Source organism: Sander lucioperca, chromosome 21, assembly GCF_008315115.2.
Source record: "Sander lucioperca isolate FBNREF2018 chromosome 21, SLUC_FBN_1.2, whole genome shotgun sequence".
NCBI lineage: Eukaryota > Metazoa > Chordata > Actinopteri > Perciformes > Percidae > Sander > Sander lucioperca.
This window is the reverse complement of record NC_050193.1, coordinates 13,487,140-13,506,377: the sequence shown is the minus strand read 5'-3', so window position 1 is coordinate 13,506,377 and position 19,238 is coordinate 13,487,140. Positions and strand designations below refer to the sequence as shown.

At 39.2% G+C, this 19,238-nt stretch overlaps 1 protein-coding gene across 4 annotated transcripts; it reads left to right on the top strand.

Annotated features, from left to right (window-relative positions):
- Nucleotides 1-1,299: 1,299 nt before the first annotated feature.
- LOC116065483 (trichohyalin-like) lies at nt 1,300-18,010 on the top strand. Of its 4 annotated transcripts, XM_031321030.2 has the most exons (21): nt 1,300-1,493; nt 2,432-2,492; nt 3,450-3,789; nt 4,023-4,122; nt 4,246-4,381; nt 5,495-5,551; nt 5,652-5,720; nt 5,983-6,072; nt 7,941-8,050; nt 8,136-8,389; nt 8,572-8,750; nt 8,893-9,003; nt 9,087-11,924; nt 12,020-12,167; nt 13,027-13,132; nt 14,595-14,751; nt 14,917-15,009; nt 15,351-15,437; nt 15,908-16,034; nt 16,353-16,444; nt 16,618-18,010. In XM_031321030.2, exons 1-21 carry the CDS (start codon nt 1,474-1,476, stop codon nt 16,672-16,674), a joined length of 5,232 nt encoding a protein of 1,743 aa, XP_031176890.1. In that variant the 5' UTR covers nt 1,300-1,473; the 3' UTR covers nt 16,675-18,010. The 4 variants fall into 4 exon arrangements, with proteins under 4 accessions (XP_031176890.1, XP_035852839.1, XP_035852840.1 ...); XM_035996946.1 differs by lacking the exon at nt 5,652-5,720; XM_035996947.1 differs by lacking the exons at nt 5,495-5,551; nt 5,652-5,720.
- The last annotated feature ends 1,228 nt before the right edge of the window (nt 18,011-19,238 follow it).

The following is a 19,238-nucleotide window of genomic DNA, read 5'->3' as shown; positions in this document are numbered from 1 at the left end:
AATTGTTGGAGTTGAGACTATAGACAGTATGGTTGAGACCCCCCTAACTTTGAGACCGACCGCAAATGTTTCAAATGCAGCATTCAAGTGACCTGGGAAAATAGAAAGTACGTGTAAAAGTGCAGTTTAATCATTGCAATTTTCCGAGTTAAAGCTAGTTTAATACCATATTTAACGTTGTCTCTTTTTAGTTAATTCGTCCAAAGGCGAGTTTTATGGGTTCAGATTTGGCAAAATAAACATTTTAAGTGAACAATAATTACTAAATGTTCAGAGCACTTGAAGTATACCCAATGTTAATTTTAGTATGCAGTTGAGGTTCATTTACTCCACAGCACCGTGGAGGTCAGGCCAGACTAAGGTTAACTAGAACTGGAAGCTACAATGGGCCAACCTTACCTATGGTACTAAAAATAACATGCCATATTAACACTTTTTACATTTCTCTTTCATGCCAGTATTTGGAATTGAAAAATGATAAACAAAAGATATAGTGTGTGTAAAAGTGTGTGTCAGATTTACGTGTTTAGTAACACTAGTTAACACTATAATCAGTTACAGCTACTTAGAATTGCCTCATGGCATAAGATTAAGCTATTTGACATAGTGTTTAACCTTTAGAAAAAACGGTTAAACAATTTCTTACTCGTCTCAAAATCATAAAATTGGCTGTAAAGTTGTCATTTTTTCTTTAGAGCCAGTTTTGTTCACGTGTGAGCCTTGCACTTGTGTCTGTAAATCTGATCAACTCATTTCTACCTTTCTCCAGATTGGAGGAATTTACTTCAAACCTTTTTGTATATATAGCCTACTGTATTTTCCATCTCAGTGTACTGCTTTACACTTTTTTGCCTTGACCACACAACTGATTTACTAATGAGTTTAGGCACATTTGCTATAATCACATGATAACTGATTTCTTGGTGTGTAAGAAGTGCTTTTATTCAGACTAGTAATGTACAGTAGTTTTTGATAGTTCAGGTCAGGTCACAGCTCACAGATCCACAGTGACAGCTGTGTGTGTGTTCTCAGCAGAGCAAATCCTTCTCTGTTGGACTTGGTTCATGTGTTTCTCTCCACTACTGTTGTGGATTGTACTCATATAAGTTAAATACTGTGTCATGATATAAACTTTGAGAGCCTTTGCAGTATTTCTAGACATTGTAGGCAGGTATGTCCACATCACTAAAATACAGTGAAGTAATCCTGTTAAGCTGTTGGCTTAATCCTGTAAAACTCTAATGGAGTTTGTCAACTCTGTATGGGATTGTGTGTGTGTGTGTGTGTGTGTGTGTGTGTGTGTGTGTGTGTGTTACTATTGTAAAGACCTGTTTGTGATTTGTTCTCTCTGGTTTTTGCCAGATTGAGTGAGAGGGAGCGCACCTCTTTTGCAGATGGATAACAATATCAGCCAGAAGTTCTCACATTTATCTTAATATTCTCATTCAGTGTTTTTTCATTATACTGCCAAAAATGATGTCTAAGGCGCCAAGGTAAGTCAGAATTATCCAGTTTTCCTATATTTATCAGTGTATCATTGCTTTTAAGCTATGTTTGGATTGCGATGTCCATAACATATCTATAATAATAATAAACATGCATGCAGTATTCTCACCTGGCAGCTGAAATACTAAATACACAAGTAAGGAACAGTGAGCATGTTCAATTCTTTATAGACAAAAGTTTGTAATATTTACCTATTCTGTTTCTAACTGTGATCAGTTTATTGGCAGTGAATTCTCTCTTTCTTGATGTGAGAGAGATGGATGTGGTATAGATTAAAATGTTTTTTAACACTTAGCATTGTAGACTCTGTGCACAGTCTCTGGCTGACAAATTATGTAAATGTTTCCTGGCACCATCCTGCCAACTCTGGGCTCTAATTTACGACGTAAAAAGCCCCTCCATCTCCTCTGAAGTAATCACAGCTTTTCCATGTGTCATTTTGGCAAAATTAGAGAAAAAGACAACATGTTGACCTTCAGTAATGATTTTGCATTGCGTTTTCTAAACAGTGCAGTAGACTGATTCGGGAAAGAGCTTTTTGACTTGTCAGGTAGGCATAAGGAGCACAGAAATTATCAATAACTTTAATTATTTTTTCTGAATCTTGAACTCCACTTGAAATAATTGTGTCGGATTATCCCTTTGAAACAACAACAATGATCACTGGCACAGATGCTTGTCAACTACATACTATTTCCAATAACTTGGGCCACATCCACAAGCTGTTAATTAGCTTACAAGTACACATAATACATACAGTAAAATGATCAGTTCAGGAATGCTTTCTATAAATGTGTATACATTATTAAATATTGCCAAATAAAATGTAATGATAACACTGTGACCCCCCCCCCACTAAAAGTTTCTGAAAGTGCAGGATGACAGGATGGTTTATGCTTAACTGTCTTAATCTTATCTATAACAGGTGGCCTGATAGCCTGGTCAACTCTAAGACCAACAAACCTGCACAGAAGACAGGGGGGAAGGTAAGTGCCAAACTCACTTCATAAATGCTGGTTTGGTAAGTGATGACCTTAAGTGTGTTCATCCTTTATTAGAAATGTCATGAGGATTAGGTAACATGTGCCCCTTAATTACGACTTACTTTACATTTTCATTTTTCATTCAATCTTCTAGAAAATGTATTTTCCACCTGCAGACTGTTGCTCAGCTGCATTGGAAACATATTGATGTAGAGCACATTTGATCACAATAAACAAGATTTGAGATAGTTTATGATGTTTATAAAATGCAACAGCAGTATTGTTAAGATTGTTTTGAGTTATGAAATTGACACATCATTTACGGGATCATGTGGGGGTCCTTTAAATAAGATCCCCCAAATACCTTTGAGCGTTTAAACCCTGTAGCATACTCATAGACACAATTTTCTCAGACTGGGTGCACGTTTTTGCTAGACGTGCCTGCATTTGGTTTTATTTATGTAACCATTAATGGCCGAAGATGAAGTTAGTGCATTTACAACCTTCACAAGCTGCAAAGTCAGGACTCTTCGAGCCTCCTCTAATTGATTTTTCTGTCTTGTGGTCCGGCCACAGATTGATTGCCCCTGCAGTTGGTGAGTTTGCATCTCTAGAGACTGGAATAAACTGCCTATGTCTGATGGCTTTCCATTGCTCAAGAGTGATTAAGTTCAAGTGTGTTTGTGTCCATGATCACAGTGTCGGTCAGATGGTACTTAAGCAAATTAAGAGCTCTTTTGAGGATTAAAAGGTTCTCTCCAGTCGTGATTGGATTGTATGTGTCAAAGAGTCCAGGTTGGGATGGGGTTGAGCAAGAGGTGCGATGTTTGATATATTTAATATTATCATCCTCAAAACTGAAAACCATACAAAACTTTATTCTTACAAATCTGTATTTTTGTGACTTATTTTCTCAGACAATCACTAGTCTCTACTCTTGCTCTTTTCTTTCTCCCAAAGGAACCAGCAGCATTAACTGTACCTGCATCTAGTAGAGGTAAACAGACTGGCAGGAGTACGTCTAAAACCAGCATTAGTGTTGGAAGGAGCAAAAGCCTCAGCAGCAGAGGTAGTGAGTCAACTGCTAGCGGCAGTAAGGCTGGTGGCAGTTTGAAAAGAGGCAGCCTCAGCCACCAAGACCACCAGGGTACCAGACAAGCATCTCGCCCGGCCAGATCAGCTTTCCGCCTCTGCAGCAGCCGCAGCTTCTCGTCCCTCCACACCTCCTCTCTCACTGCTGCTCCGTTCATAAGAAGCAGCCGCTCTCTCAGCAGACTCGACCAAAGATCCACCGGAGGCGGTAATTGCATTCATGTGTTATTTATGTATGTCTATTTCTAAAGTATTATACAGAATAGTTATCCAAATTAAGTTATATTACAGTCAAAATTACCTAGATATGGCTAAAAATCTAAATGTAGTGGCTCATTTGTATTATTTTATTTATTCAGGTTTTTTTTTTGTTCTTTGTTAATCACAATGTCACTAAAGAAGCTTCTGAAATTGCTTTATATACAGCTGATACAGCTACAGATTCAGACCATGCAGTATCAAGTTCACAAGTAAAAAAAGGACAAACTGCAGAAAAAAAAGCCCTGAATTCTGGCCAGCTGTTCTCTGATGAGCAAATCAGGTTTGTTGTTATTTTTGAATAATTTTAGAGGATTTTAGTTGTTACTGTTATTGTGCTATATTTCAAATGAAATAGGATAACCAGTTTTGTTAATCTGTTCCATTTATGTTTCCATTATTAAAGGGATAACAAAGACCAGTGTCATGGCAATAAAGCTGAGAAAATGAAAACAAGCAGCTCCTCTGAGCCACTGGAGTCTTCCTCCTCTTTGGTTTCCACCACTTCATTTCGTCATCACTGCAACAAAGTAAAGAAACAGGTACTTTTACTTTTAATATGTATTTATGATTACACACTAAAGTAGGTTAACTGTTAACTGCTGCTGTCTATACCAATCAGCAAATGACATACATATATTAATTGTTCTATATCTTCTTGCATATAGTCAGTTGGAACTGACTCATGTAGCCCCTACATTTAAAGGTGGACACTGCAATGATCTTAATAATCCAAATTCTTTGTTTTCCTGCTTATCAAAAATATTGCTGAGTTAAAAGCCAAATGAAGTCATAGCCAATAATGGCACTGCCTCTGCTGTTACCATAGTTTCAATAATAATCATGATGTGAGTGTGACAGGCAGGAGTATATGATATGAAGGATATGTCCAGTCCGGTTTCTTGCTGGTTACTGAAGGCATGCCACATTTTGGGGCCTGTGCAGTTGACCATTTATTTAAATGATAGTGTATATAGCACTTGATAATGAGGCTTTGTTGGTTTTTGTGTTTGCAATGTTTCTTACCATTTCATACGTTGGTGATTTGTGTATTTTGTCATGCCTCATTTACAAATTCATGAAATGATCAGGATTTTCAAAGAGTGAAATGAAGTTGAGGTCATTGGGGTATTGAAAGACAGGAACTGCACAATATCTGAACTCTAAAGAATCACACAATAAAATATCATGAACAAAGAATCGTGTTTAAAACATTAGCTAACCTTTAGTGAAACTCAGATGTTTGTGTTTATCTTGTGTCACAGCTGGCTCATAGGCTGCAACAAACATGGGAAAGCAGAAGAGGTATAAGTGTAAAATAGGCATATATTTACCGAAACCATACTGAAAAAACAGAAACGTTGAAGTCAGTAATCAGTCATCTATGTGTGTATGGCTGTGTGGAAATGTCTGTAACAAGCAAAACCAAAATGACAGCTGCGGTGAGGGAAGAGCTGGTCTCTGTAGGAAGGTGGTGATCTTTATAATGAGAACCATCCCAGGCCCAGGTGTGGCTCGTGACCGAGACCCAGAATAATTAATGATGATGTTCATCAATAAAGTAATGGATCACATTTGTTGATTATTCCTAGCCATTATTATGATACACAATATTTCTTTGGTATTGCAAATAAGATGCTTTGCTTCTTCTTCAGCCTGCCCTGCTCAACTTTAAGAAAGGATGGATGATGCGGAAGGATGCATCTGGTCAGGTGAACTGGTCAAGTCACTTCTACTTAAAATTTGAGGAACAGTGGCATGATTACAGGTCTGACAAGCTAATAATCCTGTGCACTGTCTTGTTCTGCTTAGTGGCAGAAACACTGGTTTGTCCTGACTGACCAAATCCTGAAGTTCTACAAAGATTCAATAGCTGAGGAGGTGCGCTGGTATTCTGCTATATTCTGCTCTGTTAAAAAGAAAACAAGATAAATGTAACTTTACAGTTGAATAAGAAGCTCATATGTCTGTCAGTATGGAGATTGATCCTAACAAAATAATTAAATACTGTAGGTAAAAAACAAATCATGACCCAGACATATGACGCGCTACTCAACATTAACTGTGAGTGAATGCTTCAATGGAGTTTCATGTCACAGATATTTGCCCTAAGCTTTCTTTGTTCCTTGATTGTTCATTTCAGGCAGCTGATGTGGACGGTGAGATAAACTTGTCCACATGTTTTGACATCAAAGACTACCCAGCTCAGAAGAACTGTGGTTTTCAAATTCATGTGAGTTCAATAACTTCTCAAATTTACAGTCAAACAAATGAGTAATGCAAATAGTAGGATGAGTCTGATAACATATATATATCATTTCAGTATAGTAAAGACAGACATTTTTGAATTTTAAAAACAGTTCTGTAGATTTATTTCTTATGATTTCATTTTACCCACATATTCATGGCTCAATAAATATTTAGAGCAATAAAATAAAAGAATCCAGCTGCTACACAGGCAGGTAGGCCAAATAGTATGTGCCAGAGTCTAACCAATCAGAATCAAGGATGTTTAAGCATCACTTTTGGTTGAAGCTGCCTGTTGGAGCTAGAAAAGAAAAATGGACCAGCAGCCCATTTGTGACTTTGGGGTGGCAGTAGCTCAGTCCGTAGGGAGTTGGGTTGGGAAACGCAGGGTTGCTGGTTCAAGTCAATGTATGGACCAAAGTATGGAGTGTGGACTGCAGACTGTAGCTGGAGAGATGCTAGTTCAGATGCCAGTTGCCCGGATGCTCCTGGGCACTGCCAAGGTGCTTTTGGGCAAGGCAACGAATCCCCCCAATTGTCCAGCAGTCGCAGCCCCTCACTCTGACATCTCTCCATTTGTGCATGTATAGGACCTGAGCATGTGTGTATTTCAGGCCTGTGTGTAGTGTGTTCTAACAAACAGAGTGTACATTGTAATTACCCCACTGGGGATCAATAAAAAGTATGAATTATTATTAAAATTAATTATTTTGGCTTTTCTACTAGGAATTTCTCAGTCTGCAGACGCTGTTTAAGCAAGTGTGGACCTAGTATGGGGGAACTCTGTGGGCGTAAATTATACAGGCTCTGTTGCTTTGCACTTGTACCAAGGTTGATTTTAGTTTGTTGTGTTATTTATGCTGTCAAACTTATTGTGGTCTTAAATATCTAGTGTAGGAATCCACATAAACAAATCTCTCTGCCACTCTGGAATCATGGGGCTTTTTGGCTCCTCTGTGTTTGAGGTTTGATGTCCTCTTTTATGTCCTCCTGGTTTATTTTTGATGAAACCCTGAGTATTCTCTGCAAACTCCCCTTTATTTTGTGAGTTATTTATTCCTCTGCATCTGTGCAATCAAACTGGATTACACTTGATCTGAAGGCAAATATGCTCACTTACTATAAGGCTTGTTCTGTTCTGGTGTTATTAGAGATGTAATATGCTTATCTGCAATTCTCCACATGTGAATTACTTCAGTGAGTTCACAAAGTACACTGTTAGAAAAGTCTGTAGAAATACGGACTAATATACTGTGTTAATATGAAGACATTTTCAGTAATGATATTTCACAGGTGTTTTTCCGTATTTGGATTTTTGACAGAAATGTCCGTTAAAGGTACAGAGGGTATATTGTAAAGCTACAGAATTTTCTGTCCGTAAACTTAACGGAAAAGGTACTGGTAATTTTCTGCCAGGACATTATCTGTTTTTCAACGGATTGTTTTCTTACAGTGTAGTGATTTTATCCGTCTGGTTCTGGATGCCATTGCAAACCGCCAGTATTCCTGCTTTCTTACTGTACTGTGTTGTATTGTGCTGTTTTCTTATTGTATACCAGTAACAATCCATATACACATCTACTACAGTCTGTGCACATTCTTCTTTGCAACATATTGTAGTACATTTGAAAAACGGTTTCACTAACCATAAAACATATTACATTGAGATTGGATTGGATGCTTGAGTAAAGAGGAGTCAAGCTTCTTTGATGTTACCAAATATTGAGGGTAAATCAAAGTATTCACACATTTTAGATAAACTGTGACAAGATGGAAACCGGTTTTTAAAGCCAACACATCCACTACCTTTCACTTTAAGGTGTGTAACGAATAATATTTAATTTCTTACCACAGACCAGAGATGGAGTGTACACACTCGGTGCTATGACCTCTGAGATGAGACACAACTGGGTCCAAGCAGTGTTGAAGAATGTGAGGCCCAGTCTTACCCTTGACGCCACAAGGTAAATAAACTTGTTAAAAATGCTGTATAATTGGTGCCAATTAGCAGTACATAGTCTACATAAGTTCCCTTTTCATTTCTCACAGCTCCCTTTCAGAGCAAGAGACTCATCAGAAATCACAGCATGCAGACTCACAGTCAGCTGAGGGTCTGGAGAAAGCTGAACACCCAGACAGCTTTTTGCAAGAGCACAAAACCAGTGACAGTGCAGAGGAAACACATCAACAGCAGAAAAAACAGGAAGTCAAACTGCAGCCAGAGACAGAGGAGAGTTCTGCTGATGCATCGTCAATGATCGCCTCCTCCTCTGCTCCTCCACGGCAGGTGGACGAGGGTGAAGGTGCTTTCTGTCTTCAGTGTACGCTTCATGTTGCAACCACGTGGTGCTTCTATATTAGTGGTTTGCAATCATGTTCTATATATTTGCTTCATAGGGGAACAGACGCAATGATACATGTCTACATATCATTACATATCACATTGTACTAAATTTATTTCTGTGTATAACCTTCTGTGCACCAGGTGTGACAGATGTATCACCGTGTGTAGAAGGAGCTGGAAGTGACAGCTCTACCTCCACAACAATGCTTTCAAATCTTGAGTGTTTGGAGCAACAAGTATCAATGAACGCCACCTGTGAGCGCACAAAAGAGAAGGATAAATTTCCCTGTGAGCAGCAACCTGGGCAACTTGTCAAAGAGGTGGGATTATGTTTGAGTGTGTGTGTGTGTATGTTTGTAATTGACACAATTGACACAACAATTGACTAAAGCATGTTCACCTAAATACGTAAACACAGGAATACCTGATTCGTGTGACAGTTTTGTTACTATTTCTCTACAGCTGGAACAAACACAGAAGGAATTCTCTCGACTGCAGCAGTTAAACAGGGATCTGCAGGAAGAGCTAAAACAAGAGAGAGAGAAGCATTCCAAGGAAAGGGTGCATCCACAGGTATAACACAGAAGACACTCAAACATATACCAAATCAGCATGCAAAGCACAGTTTGCCCTAAAAGCTCACTGTTGTCCCATAGAATGATCCTTTCTCCAACTCGTCTTCGGAACAACAAACATTGGCTTTACAGCGGCTGCAGAAGATAAACCATGATCTCCGCTTTGAGCTAGAGGCTCAAAAGAGTAGCCAGGAGGAAGCCAGGGAAGATGAACTACGGCGAAGGGTAGATCTCTTAGCTCAACAAGCGCAGCTACTGGTCACGGGTGACGCCACAGCACTTGCACAAGCCCATCTGGAGCAAGATCGTCGGCAGTTTCATGAGCAGCAGATGGAGTGGGAGCATTGCGTGGCGACCCTGAAGGCCCAGCTGAGTGCCAGTGAGGAGCAGAGGAGGGAGGCCGGGTTGCGCTTCACACAGCTGCAGCAGGAGTTGCAGAGTTTCCACAGTCTCCAGCAGGAGGCTGATCGCTTGCACAAACATCTCCAAGAGGTGACAACTCAACTTCATGCTAATGAGGAAGCGCAGGCTCAAAAGGAGGCTCGCCTGCAGAAGCACCTCACACTCCTTCAAGCAAGTCAGGACAGAGAACGGAAGAGCTTGGCCGCTAGCCTGGCACAGGCAGAGCAACACTCACACGACCTTCAGAAGAGACTGGACAGGGCTGAACAGCAGGTTGAGAGCCTGAATAAGACTCACACCTGGACCAAGGACATTGAGGAGGCTCAACAACAGCTTCAAGAGGAGCTAGCGTGTACAGTATCTGCTGTGCAGAAACTTCAAGAGGAAAGAGAGCAGCTCGACCATCGCTGTCAAGAGCTGCAGAACCAGTTATGTGAGGCAGATGAGGAGGTGAGCAGGCTGCAAAGCCGCTTGAAAACAGATGAGACGCACTACTACAATCTTGAGCACTCATACGAGAGAGTTAGTGAGGAGCTGCAGCTGGCCTTGGGGAAGGTGCAGCAAAAGGAGTCTGAAACACAGGATATACGAGAAGGCTACGAGAGACTCCTGGACAGGAAGGAGCAAGAGCTGAGTGAAGTTTTGCTGAAGATGGAAGTCCTAGGTAATAGCCTGGAGGACACGGAAGTGAAGCTGAATGATGTATTGAAAGGTTGCACCTGTGCCTTTTCTCAGTTGAAGGATGAGAAAAATGAGAGACAGACAACTGATCTTCTCACTGTAAATGACAGCAGGCCGAATGCAAGAGACTCAAATGCAGTTGAACATGCAGGAGATTACCCAGAAAGATTTATGTCTGTGATCCAGATGCTTGAAACCAAGCTTTATTTAACAGAGGAGAAACTAAGGGACATCATGCAAAGACTGGAGGAGCACCAGAGTCACATCAGCTGCCGGGACCCCCACCTTTGCTCCCAGCTAACTCAAAGCCGAGCCACGGCTCAGCACCTCAGTCTGCTGCTTCACAGTCAGGCCAAGCAGAGCCAGCGCTTTGCCCAGGAGACAGAAAACCGCTGTAGGATGTTGGTTGGTAGGTTTCAGGTCGCACTGAACATCATACAAGACTGCAGAGAGAGGCTCCAAGCTACTCCAATTAATATTACGGACTTTGAGAAGCAACTAGCAACCGTTGCTGCCTGCCTTCAGCAGGGAAAGAAAGATGCAGAGAAACAGCAGCATGAATCACACAATGAAAGCAAAGGAGAGGACAGGATCCTCAATGATGAGATATTAGCTGGAGCTGAGAGCAACATTAGTGCTCAAAGTAAGCCCCCAAAGGATGACATGGAAAGTGCTGGGAAGTGTTTAATGAGGGAAGTATTTGTAGTAGAACAAATTCTGTCTGTCCTTCAGAGTCAACATGGCATTGGGCAACTATCCTTAGCATCAAGAGAGGATATGGGGGATTTGGCACAAAAGTACAAAAACATAATCTCCCAAAGAATAGCCTTAAAACCCCCAAAAAGTACTGGGAGAGCAGAATGTGACAACAATGGACCTTTAGAGCAGGTCATTGTTGGAGTCTGTGCTGAAGCGGAGCTCATTTATGCTGCCTTAAAAGTTCAGCATCAATATGAGAGCATGACTCAAGTAAATAATCAAAAAGTGGAGCCTCAAAGGAAGGGTCTGGCAGATATCAACCCCCCAGAGTTGGCTTCCTATGAGGAGCAAGTGCAGGGAGAGGACAGAGGTTCAGAAGGAGCTGCAAAACCAGCTGAAAGGAATGAATCTGATGTCCAAAAGGTAGAGGCAGAGAAAGAACCAGACTGCTTAGAGAGACTAATATCCCGGCTGCAGAGAAGGGCTAAATCCTTACACCAACTCTGCCAGGAGATTTCGGATGGCAATGCAGTAGAGTGTAGAGTGGATGATAATTGGGAAAATGCTTCTGCGGCTGACTTAAATTGGATGCAGGAGCAGGCAAAGTTAATTTATTTGTTAGACAGGCTGCACTCAGATTTAGAGCAGCAGCAAAGTGAGGTGTTACAGGACAAACTGCAAGCTTTGTGCGAAGAGCAGGATATCACATTAAAGGATGAGCAGGAGGCTTTTAATCACACCTTATGTCAGCTTCAGGAGGACAACAGCGTATTAAGAGAAGAACTGGAGCGCGCTGAGCAAAAGATAGTATCTGCAGAGACTGGGAAGCAGAGACTCCTGGAAGAGTTACGGAAAATCGAGGATTATCATGAGGAACGGATGAAAAAACTGGAAATGGGGTTTCAAGAGAAGATTAGGGAACTGCAACAGATCCACGAAAAAGAGATGAAGCACTTGCATGGTTACTACACCAAGTCTTCCAAAGAGAAACAGACCAAAACCTGCACAGAGACACCTGCTTTGACCGAAAGTACCTCCTCCCTACCAGACCAGACTGCGGCGGAGAGAAAAACAATATTGGCAGGTGGTGCAGCAGCCATGAGAGAGGCTTACCAGAAAGATCTTGAAAAACTTGAGGTAACAAAGACCTTATTTCTTTATCAGCTACTCTGTCTCTTAAAGAAAGCAATTATTGATTTTGAATAGAGAACATTTTCTAAATTTCAATACAGGCATCCTGTCATCAAGGTGTCACTGCTATGGAGGAAATGCACAGGCAGCTGATAGGTGATCTACAGCAGCAGCATCAGACAGAGGTGGCAGCACTTCTGAAGGAGAAAGACAAGCTGCTGCAGGAAGAGACATCTGCCACAATGGCAGGTAAACTTTCAGCAAGAAGTCATACAAAAATAAAAGCACTTTAGGCTGTTATGTCAATACAAACTGAATTTCACTTCTTTTTTTGTGACAGGGAATTTTTGCTGAAGTTGTAACAGTGTTTAAATTGATTCACAAACAATATATAACAATGAAGGACATTCTTATAATGCATTAGTTAAATAAATGTTACGAATATACGCTACCGGTCAAAAGTTTGGGGTCACTTAGAAATTTCCATTCCACTCCATTACAGACAGAATACCAGCTGAGGTCAGCTGCATTGTTTTTTTAACCAGGGCAGCAGTTTTCAGATTACATTATGTTCTTACATCATTGCAAAATGGTTCTCGACTGTTGTAGAAAGAAGTGGCTGATCTTAAATGCAATATCTACATTGCCCATTATCAGCAAACATTCACCAGTGTTCCAAAGGCACATTCTGTTTACTAATCTGATACCATTTTAAAAGGCTAACGGAGAAAACATTGAAGAACCCTATGGCAATTATGTAAGCACATAATGTAATCTGAAAACTGCTGCCCTGGTTAAAAAAACAATGCAACTGATCTCAGCTGGTATTCTGTCTATAATAGAGTGGAGTGGAAATTTCTAAGTGACCCCAAGCTTTTGACCGGTAGTATACAATATATATATATATATATATATATATATATATATATATATATATATATATATATATATATATATATATGCACAATTTATGAGATCAGCAAAAAGAAGACTTACTATACAAGAAGCTTTTGTCCATCGTGAAAAGTTAGTTGAAGATTAGCAGAAATTAAGTTACTCTAAGGTAACAATGGTAAACAATTACGCAAGTTTTCATATCTTTCTGCAGCCATTGTAGCAATGAGGAGAGCCCATAAACAGGAGCTGGAGAAAAGCCGATCAGCACAGCACATCAAGGAGAGCGATGACATCGCACAACTGCGCATTGAATATGAGTGAGTGACTACTGGTCCTTTCACTGCATTTGTTTTTTCTCTTACGTTGAAGCTACTGAAAGACACCTGCATACATCTAACTATACACTACTGCAGCATATATTGCAGGACTCTTGGATTGGATTGCATTTTATTGTGACATTTTTCAGTACTGCATAAGGTAGGTAACACATCACAAGGTGTTTGGCGGTGTGAAGCGGTTTTAGAATTACTGCAGGGGTTACAGTTCTGGGTTTTCCTTTTTTGAACGTATTTATTTATTTCTTATTTCTTTCTGCAAAATCATCATTTTTCACTTAAAAATGAAATCATCACAAACGGAAACATACAAAAACATCAACTACGGCAGGTTGACTTCCTGTCTTAGATTGAGAATATAATCAATCAATTCATTAACTCAGAATTAGTGTAGTTTCCTTTCTAAAGTTAAAAGAAAATTGATAATTCTGAATAAAAGAAAAATTAAGTAATCAATAAAAGGCCCAGAAACCACCGTGACACTCTCCACACTCCACCCCTGGCTCTTCATGCCACTGTACTCTCTCTGCTGTAATGCTCTTTTTATTTCTATCTTTATTTTTAATTTAATACATACTGTGTACATATACTTATACTTATATTGTTTATACCTATACTTATATTGTTTAATATTCCATTTAGAGAATGTGTGACGTGCACCAACAACACCAAAACAAATTCCTTGTATGTGTTAAAAATTTACTTGGCAATAAAACCCTTTCTGATTCTGATTCTGAAATAAATTAATGAATTAAATAGCTAGCAGGTAAAATGTATTTCCACCAGGTGGAGTCACTCTGTATTTGGTTTTCCAGTCAAGATCGACTAAAGTTGATGTTCATACAAAGCCTTGGCAGCAGCATTTCTGTGCGCTTCACCACACCGATGAAGACAAACTAACGAGCCCTGAATTGGCTGCAGGTGTGGCAGCTAAGGTCTTGGCCTGTGTCGCTGACCGCTGTCCATGGTGCTGATACCTGGACAGTAACATGAGAGCAGATACTAGATTAGACTGCCATTGTGTTTATAAACTCAAACTTTTTTTTTTTTTTTACACAGACTGGTTGGAAGAATATACAAATGCCATGTACAACTTATTAGGACATGCACCTGTTCTAATGAAGATGTAAAAACACTGCCAAAAACTATTTGGGAAATACACTCCCAATATTTCCATCATTCAATGCAGGCCTGATAGTGAATCTGTGTTTCGAATGTGTAGCTCCATTTAGTCTTGAACAATGTCAATGATTCACATTTTTCCTCCAGTTGTACTATAAGTCTCACCATTTATGTCAGTTTTTTCCATAAAGAAGAATAGTCAACAATTATTAGCCATTGGACCTGTGTCTGGGAGCTGTTTTTCCCAATTCCTCATAATAGCTTTTTTACTTGCTCTGCTCACTTTACTGTACAACATAATGCTTCTGCTTTGCCATTGCAGGAAGGAGATCCAGTTGATGCATAAGGAGCTCGAGGTGTTGTCGGTTCAGCACACTCAGAGATGCCTGGAAAACTCTCAGCTGAGCCAAGAGCTGCAGGATGAGAGACAAGCTTTGATGCAGTACCAAAAAGAAAACCAGGAGCTGAAAAAGAAGCAGGTATAAACATTTTCTTTCCACAAAGGTGTCTCAGACAGTGTAGCTGAGTATTCTTCATTTGTCTTCAATTAACATATCCACATGTCAGTAGTGTAAACAGTGTGTATTTCAAAAGCCATTTGTAAAATGTGTCATCTCCCCCTCTGTCCCTGTCGTCCCTTAAAGAGAGAGACAGATGGCATGTCTCAGCTACATTTCTCGCTAAATGGACAACAAGCACATGTCGCCCCTCAAGTAAATGACTTCTATGAGATGGAGGTAAGTGTCTGGAAAACACAGTTTAACCTTTATCTTTGTCCAACAAAAAAACTTTCAAGAAGAAGAAAGTAGTGATGCTGTCTGTGTGTTCAATTGTTAACATGCATTTTAATTAGTTTGTGATGGTATAAGTGGTTTGTGTATTATTGATTTATCCAACTTGAGGTTATAAATACATTTGTGAGTGCTGGAAGAAAAGTTGGAATAATGATAATGTTTTCCATAGGTATACAGTATAATGTTTGCACTTAACGTATACTCTTCTCTCCTTTACTATAACACACAACATATAAACTACTGAATAACCGTGATGTACTGTGTTGATGTACTTTATGTTACAGGTGATTCTGCGAGCGAGAGAGGCAGAAATGCAATTTCTCAGACAGGAAGCTCGTTCTCTCAGAGAAGATTTGAAGATTGCTCGAATGGTACTGAAATCTCTTGTAACATCTGGGGATCTTGCTAGATTACGAGATTAAATTGCGAAATAAATAGTTAGAGAATCTTTTGCATTCATACTTGAACAAAAACATGATTCATTTTGTATTTACTGAAATTAGTGAATGAGTATAAATTATCAGTCACAATACAGTCTGCATGGAGTGCTGCTCGGGTGTGTAGAAAGTGTCCCTCTGGTGCTCTAGTTTCAAAAGGGGGATATTGACCATGCGATCACTTTCAAACAAGTATTAGAGACAGCCCAAAGGCGACCATTTTGTACTTGCCCTGATGAAGGCCTTAATGATTGAAACCGCATAGGCATGTTCTAATGACTTTATGTAGCCAAGAAGATATTAAAGGCTTTTTAACCACTACCCTCTTGGGTGCCTCAGATTCCTTCAACCCTTTTGAATATAAACTATGTCTGTCTGTGTGTATGTGTGTGTATGTGTAACAGGACAAAATATATGCCCAGAACAAGCTCAAGGCCCTCTATACGAACAGCCAGGATGTCAACAAACTCTGTGAAGATGTCAAGTTCGCCACTTGGTCTCCAAGCGGGGACGCCTCAGGACAGAGCATCGGTGAGACACTATTATTTTGTTTTCTACTCACACACACATTCAAGTCTGAGAAATAAAGCTTATTTGCTTTCTTGCCAATAGTTAGAGGAGAATATTCTGTACAGTGACTATGTAGCTACAGCCAGCAGCCTATAGAATAGCTTAGCATAAAGACTGGAAACAAGGGAAAACAGCTGGCTCTGTCCCAAGGTAACAAAATCCATTTACCAGCACCTCTATCCATCTCCTCATCTAACTCTCATAAATTGCATTCCCCAAAATGTAGAACTACTCCTTTAATTCCCTTCCTGTCTGTTCCTACCCTCTTGTTTTTTTCAGAGGAAACTGTGACAAACACAAGTAATGTTGCTTTTCTGAATAAAACAGAGAAATCCTCCCTCACACGTCAGATCAGAGGAGTGAGATCAAAGGTAACCTTTGTCAATTGATAAATGCCAAAAATGTTCCCTTCATACGAACCATTTTAAATACTTTTTTTAAACCTTCAACTCACTTTAAAGTGTTACAGTCATACTAACTGGAGATTAAGAACTTTTACTCTTTCTGTTTATTTTTTATTTTTGTATGTGTGTTTGGCTTGCAGAGTTTAAAAGAAGGCCTCTCTGCCCAAGAAAGAATGAAGTTGTTTGAGTCATTCTGATCCAAACAAGATGAGAAAATAGAATATGTGTTTCAGAGTAAAACTGCTGTTTGGTCAGTGCAGTTTAAAGACAGAGGATGTATTATACATTATGTCTGTTATATGTAACATTTGTTATTACACAATATGTGGTATATTATATGTAACTGTTTTTTACTGTGTAAAAAGTTGATTTGTTGTTGTTGTTGTTGTTGTTAATGTGCTTTAGAAAATATATGTGTGTCTGTGTGTGAGAGAGAGGGAGAGAGAAAAGGCATCAGAATACCACTAGAGGGAGCAACAAACTGTTTTTAGATAACATTTCTAAAAGATTTACTCTAAAATATAACACTGTTAATCACAAAGACATTATATATATTTTGTTCATCAGTACATTGCACAGTGTAATGTATAGACACACTGCCTGTGTTTTCATTAAATGACTCAGTGTGTTGCATCACTTGTATAAAAACTGTTATTTACATATTGTACCACTAGATGTAGCATAATACAACATGTACTCTCCCAGCAGCAGCACTTCTGAAACAGAGGTTGATGTCGGTGTATCTTTTCTGATGATATGCAGCTGTTTTATGACCCAAAATATTTGAGCTGCAAAATAAAATTAGGGCAAGAATTTTAGGAAGGTTACTATTTTTTTTATCAACATATGAAACAATTAGTCATGATGTATGAAGATGTTCTATTCTGGCATCATTCAGTTATATAAATTCAAACAATAAAGTATTTGTTAGTTAACCAAAACACATGTTTGTGTTTCCCTGTTTCTCTGATTGCGAGAGCCTATAAATAACTGTGTTGTGAAGTATGTAAATGGTAAATTATTATCAGTAGCATGCTGTGGGGATAGGTAGCCTTTTTTATCCCAGAGGGAGATTTGTTTCCACAGCAGGTACATGTTCCACACTGATGAAAAATGATAGGCTACTAAAACTAAAGAACAGTGTCAAGATTTTAAATGAAAAAGACACAGAGCTTATATGGAGGTTTGAGTCACATATGTGTTGATATGGCCGAATGTCAACAAAAAACAACCACTGTGCAGCTCTGCTTTTGTAAACAGCAGTGGCAGTGTGTGACACATGAGCCTGAGGAGGCTGGTGCAGGAAAACACTGATGTCCGCTCTCTTGAGGGACTACACAGTACAGTACCTCATTAGTGGAGCATCAAGTCTGAACTGAGCCTGTCAGTGATGTCAGCAGGGTCTCCAACATCAGACCAGACGTCATACAGGAGGAAAATAGTCAAGGATTCCCTGGTTTCATAGTTCAGAGATCCCAAACATATTGAATCACTTCTGAATGAGTGTGTTATTAAAATGCCGTTGACATTTAATGTGCCTCGCATTACTGAGATATGTTACCAGTCGCCTCAGTTAACCCCTAGCGCCTAATATTTGTGAACCTAGAATTATCTAGAATGTTACATGGAGAGCTTTTATTTCATTTTTAATTTAGACTGTCCAACTTTATTCTATGGGAACACAGATTATTCACATAAAATGTCTCTGATTTCTGTGTATATTATAAATCATAGCTTGGTGTCCTTGCAGAAGCCCTAATTTGTTCTTTGGATTCATATTCCTTAAGAGGAACATCGCACCTCATTAAAATCCAACACTCATCTTTCCTTCCCTGTGACTCCTGCGTGTGAAACTGCAGTCATGTGAGCCAACACTTTGAAAGAGCAAAGCTGTTTCTTAATGTTATCCATCATGGATATAATTCTGCACCTGTGAGCTCTTTTGGCTTGCTGTGACATTTAAAACGAAATAACCACAATTTTTGCACTTGATACCTGAAAATCAACATTGCTTTTACATCAGGCAGGTAAGATTTCTCATCCTAAAACACCTCAAGAAGAATGGAAATAGTAGTTTGACATAATAATCTTAATTTCACATCACAATGTTCTAGTTTTGCTAGCTCTGAAGATTTCATCTGCTGAAGAGCACTTTAAGATGTGGTTTAAAGCTCTGGAAAAAGAGTAATTGGACCAGAGTTGGACAAGTACATTACACAACTGTATTTTAGATCAGGTCACCTTGGGCTCTGGAAACTATGATGATAAAAAAAAAAAAAGATTACATCAGCAAATTAATCGATAATGAAAGTATGTGAATGTTTTGCAAACTGGATTTTAATTAGTTTTACTCTAAATAATCACATTAAAGAACTTTTCTTAGAAAGAAATTCATTTCAAAGGGCCAACGCATACAAAAGCATTTGAGCATGATTGGAGTTTTAAGGATTCAGCCTCATAAGGCGGGTTGTGTTGTCTCTGTTCTGTTGTTTATTGGTAGGCTACCAGTAAGCTGAGAATGATATCTGACTGATATCCTTTTAAATAATGCATACAAAATTGCATCTGTGATAAGGTAAGGGTTCCTGGTGTTGCATGAATTCTGTCCCTTTAACCACATAATTTCCTTTCGAAAATATATTTGTCTTGTCTTCTTAATCTTGATAGCTCAGTGGATGTAACTTTAACTGAAATATTAATTAAGTAAAACTTAAATCTTTGAAACCCTTTGACAAACACGCTCACAAATAGTTCTCTTATG